We start from the raw sequence: 4,770 nt of genomic DNA on the forward strand, positions 1-4,770 counted from the left end.
ACGTGACGAACACTCGAAGGGTGGGCCGTGGGTCACGTGATGTCGGTGTGCTTTACATTGTACGGCATATGTGTGCGTGTGTGTGGTGGGGAATACTTTTTTGTCCAAATATATTTGATTCACCACGCCATGTTGATTCATTTCCTATTATGGCGTACAACATGAACATTACACAATAAATAGAGAAAAAGAAAGAAGATATATCACATTACAGAAATACTGTATTCTCATATCCCAGTAATGTTAGGAATATGGCAGGGTCAGACAGGTTGCAGTGCCCCTGGACCACAAAGAGAGTTTGGGGCCTTGCTCAAGGGCCCCAGGGGTATGGCGATAATCTTCTGAGGAGTAACCCAGATCCTTAACAACTGAGGAACCTGAGAAACTATATAATATAGCGGGTGGATCTTTGTGGATTTGGTGCTTCGAAACACCAAATCCACAAAGACAACTAAACTGTCAACTGGTGGCAAGAATAAGACATCTCACAAGGCAGGAGATGTGCACATACTAGCAGCGTCCCACTGTATCATATTAAAAACATATTTAATATTGTTACCTATTACTATTAAAAAATTGATATACATTCTATATGTATTATTCTGCATTCTATATACCATTTTTTTTGTGCAATATCATGCTGGCCTTTAAAAGAAGAGCAAATTATGGCCGAAATTTCCGATGTCCAGTTTTGGTGAGCCCAATCTTCTGATAGTGTACACGTTTGTGCGTCCTGAAATGCTTTTTTGTTTACCACCATTGCATTGAGTTACTGTTGACTTTCTTTTAGCTTAAACTAGTCCAGCCATTTTTTGTTGATTTCTGTCATCAACAATGAGAATCAGCCTCTAACCTTTTTGTTGTTGTTGTTTTTCACACCATCTAAGTAAACTATTTATACTGTTCTTTGTTAAAGTTCCAAAATATCATCAGTTTCTGAAATGCTCAAACCAGCCCATCTGGTCCCATAAACCACAACACAAACCTGTTCCAGCATTACAATGCCCCTGTGAGCAAAGCAAGCTCCATTAAGACGTGTCAAGTTTGGAGGGGAAGTGTCCTACAGAACACTAGCTGCACCCCAGGCCTCTTCAATCAACATCAGTGTCTGATCTTACAAATGCTCCGGTAGCTGAATGAGCACAAATCCGCACAGCCACTCTCTAAGATCTAGAAGAAAAGCCCTCTTCTAGCTTTCCATTAAAGAAATGGGGTATAAATCTGGAATGCAATATTCACCAGGCACACAGGCCTAGTATTGTATGGAGAGATTTGGGCAATAATTAATATCTGCATCTGAGTCTGTAATATTAGTGAATTCATAGAAAAAACAAAAACAAAAACAGAAAAGTGTTTTTTTTTTTCCCTTAGGATGATTTATCTAAGCAGTTCTTTACCATGTTCCCAGAGTACCCCTGTCCTGTCCTTCACATTTCAGTGTGCTCCTTTTGTCCAAGCCACATATCCACATGATGCAACTAAATAGTTACTTAACAATCCCTTCTAAGTTAAAGTTGGTGTGTTTAAGCAGGAAACCGGTTCATTAAAACCTGTAAAACCGGGGATACTCCAGGACCAGTTTTGGGAACCTCAGGATCTCAGCCTATGATGATTCAGCTCAAAAGTCCAGCCAACCTACATGCTTTAGTGTTTTCGCTGCTACTGATCAAATTAAGAGCGGGTGTGTAAAGCAGGAAAAAGAACAAAAAAGGACAACAGGAGCAACGCTGATTTCTCCTACAAATTAAAAAGTTAAACAATGTGTTTAATGTACCAGTTGATAAATCTATTAGGTTGAGATCTGTTTCCATCGTAACACTGCTCTTTCTTTTATTTTTTATAGTGACTTTTGCTGTTGTTGCTTTTTTTTGTCACTAACCTACAGTACAGTGTCTTTATTACATTGAACTTGTATTAATCCAGGCAATGCATTAGTAACTAATGAAAAAACAACAATTTATTCAAGCAATAATAAAAGCATACGACTTGTCAGAAACCATTACATTAAAAATGTAATTTTCACCACAGTCAGCATTTTGTGTCAAAAATAAGGCCCAAATTCTCACAGTCACCATACTTGGCAGCTCTTAATCATTTCTTTGAGGGTTTTCAGATTTTCAGCTCTGCATTCTTTAAGTGCAAGCCCCAAAAGGACGGGCCGATTTCCTGCCTCCTGGCATACAAATGATGCAACGTTTTTTGCATAGACGTGCGTAAGAGCCTGTGAAAAAAAGAACAAAATGGAAATCTGAATCACAAATCATGTAGCTGCTATTGAGCTGTATGCTAACAGATAAGACGCAGACCTCATCTTTCCCGAGCAGCACTTTCGTAGTAAGCGTGGCTGTGCTGATTTCGCTGGATCTCGAGTCAGGCGATACGGATACCAGCGTCCCAATCTTCCCATACTGTGTAAGCACAATGAAGATGTAGTTACTGAAGTCCGTGCAAACGACTTGAGTCGAGATCCCGTCGACCGTTTTCTGGGTCTGCCGTGTTTTCACGAGAGGCGCCATGATGATTCCTGAATCCCAGATGAAAACACAGTTTTACATAATTTACAGAATGGCAGATGCTGCATTTTTCACAATATGAATATTTTAAATGTTAAACTTCTAACCTAACAAACAGAAAACCACAGCAAACCTTTTTAAAACCACACATGAGAATGTACAGTCTCGTCCACTAACATTGTAAATATGAGCAAAGAAGGCTATAAAAATTGAACTTGAAGTGGTTTTGTTTGATCTCATAGCAGTGACTTTCCCTTTTGACTAGAGCATAAAAACATGTACATCTCTGTCCAACCTCTCTTTAAACATTGTGCTTTCATGGTCAACTTTGCTTTCTGTTTGCTAATCGATCCAGAGAGGATAAAAAAAAACAATGAAGTGTCTGTCAGCATTTAACCTGGTCTGGGATAATGTCTTTCACCTTTATCTAAGATTTATTTTGATGAGATGACTTTAGCTGAAATTGATTCATATTACATTCAGGTAACATCTATTAGGGTACATGATTCTTATTTATATTGAATACAATTTTTTTTGTGAAAAATCTTCAAATTCATGAGCTGAAAATGGCAAGTGGTAGCAGTCATACAGCCCCTTTGTCAACACAAAGAATATATATATAAAATCAAGGATGTTTCTCTGGGACCAAATTGATCAGATCAATGTAAAGTTTTGGAGAGTTTCCGGTCATTTGGTCCGAGTCGCTCGTTCCGACTGGAAATAAAATCATGTGAAATAGGAAATTACTCCAGATCCATGTGTAAATGTAAACATGTCTAGATAGTTCTATAGACCACTTGACACAATGATGAAGAGAATACGAACGCACTCCTCTAGGGTATACGTATATGAAGCTGCGTTTCGATCTTATCACCGCACTTATGCAGTTGCCAGTAGGATAACTAATCAGGAGACTTGATCCCTTGTGCTTGAATGTCTTCGCCCCCACAGGTAGTCGCTCCTCATTTACGTAAAAGTTTTCTCAACTACGTCACACCACTGGACACACCCACATTGTCTGTATTGTGTGAACAGAGCTTGAGAAGAATGTGAAGATGATCCTTCAGGGCTTGATGATCTTTCTATATCTAATTTAGTTTAAACTATAATTAGTTAATGTTACAGAATTAATGATAGAATTTAATTTGTAGTTTAACTTCTCAGATGCTTCAATATTTCAAGTTGATAATGTTGATGATGATGATGATAATAATGATATTTATTGTGGTCGTAGATTGATTATCTTATAGTTTGATAAACCTCAACATAAACCACAATTGATATAAACTTTATAGTGAGCAGTAAGGACTGGATTCTGCTTCCCACTTCCTTATTACATCAGCACACAAGCGATCTGCTAACCGGAACAGACCGCGTGTCCTCACGGTGGAGGAGCGCCGGCATCGTGTGCAGACACAGGAAAACCCGAGGATGTCCGCGATCAACCAAATGACCACATATACATGCAAAACAGACCTATTGCACACACTCATCAATCCATCATTTTGTCTTACCGTCCTCTTGTGTTTTCCTTCGCACACGTGACCGAATAAATGAGCTCTCATTGGTCCATACAACTTCCGGTAAATGTCTTTTGTAGCGCCGCAACAGAGATCACGTGCACTACTGCAAACACGCCCATCAAAATGTTTGCGCATGCGCGCTACTTGGTTTCAAGCTGGAGGAATAGAGTACCTTCAGTCTGAGGAAGGTTTTATATAAAAAATATCAGCAGTAATCATCTTTAAAAATCATCTTTAAAATCTCCAAAGATTTGATTTGATTGTTTAGGATCCCAGACCCTAAAGCATAAAAATACATTTATAATTAAATTTTTTTTTTCAAATATTTATTTAAATTAAATTATATTTGACTAAAATAAATCAAGAATTATAGAAACCCACAGTGGATTATTGTATGATCAGCAATTTTCACAACTACAGTGTTTAAATTATTAATGAATGACACACGCCTCATATGTGTACAATAGTATTTCCTCCTGCAGGCCAAGACCTGTGTTGTGGGCTGATTGGCATTTCCAAAATTGTCCATACTGTGCAAATAGGTGTGTGTGTGTGTGTGTGTGTGTGTGTGTGTGTGTGTGTGTGTGTGTGTGTCTGTGTCTGTGTCTGTGTGTGTCTGTGTTTTGGTGTTGGTCTTGTAAAGGGTGTCTCCTGCCTTCCAGTCTCCTGGAATAGACTCCAAACTCCCTTATGAACCTGTGGATGGAAAGTGGACGGATGAATGGATGATACAC

The 4,770-nt window shown here is 38.6% G+C and overlaps 1 protein-coding gene across 1 annotated transcript; it reads right to left on the reverse strand.

Annotated features, from left to right (window-relative positions):
* Positions 1-1,939: 1,939 nt before the first annotated feature.
* psmg3 (proteasome (prosome, macropain) assembly chaperone 3) lies at positions 1,940-4,169 on the reverse strand. Its single transcript, XM_046835023.1, has 3 exons — positions 4,028-4,169; positions 2,307-2,524; positions 1,940-2,221 (listed from the first exon to the last, which is right to left on the reverse strand). The coding sequence occupies exons 2-3, from the start codon at positions 2,514-2,516 to the stop codon at positions 2,069-2,071; spliced, it is 363 nt and encodes a 120-aa protein (XP_046690979.1). The 5' UTR covers positions 2,517-2,524; positions 4,028-4,169; the 3' UTR covers positions 1,940-2,068.
* Positions 4,170-4,770: the final 601 nt, after the last annotated feature.

Source organism: Silurus meridionalis, chromosome 22, assembly GCF_014805685.1.
Source record: "Silurus meridionalis isolate SWU-2019-XX chromosome 22, ASM1480568v1, whole genome shotgun sequence".
Classification (NCBI taxonomy): domain Eukaryota; kingdom Metazoa; phylum Chordata; class Actinopteri; order Siluriformes; family Siluridae; genus Silurus; species Silurus meridionalis.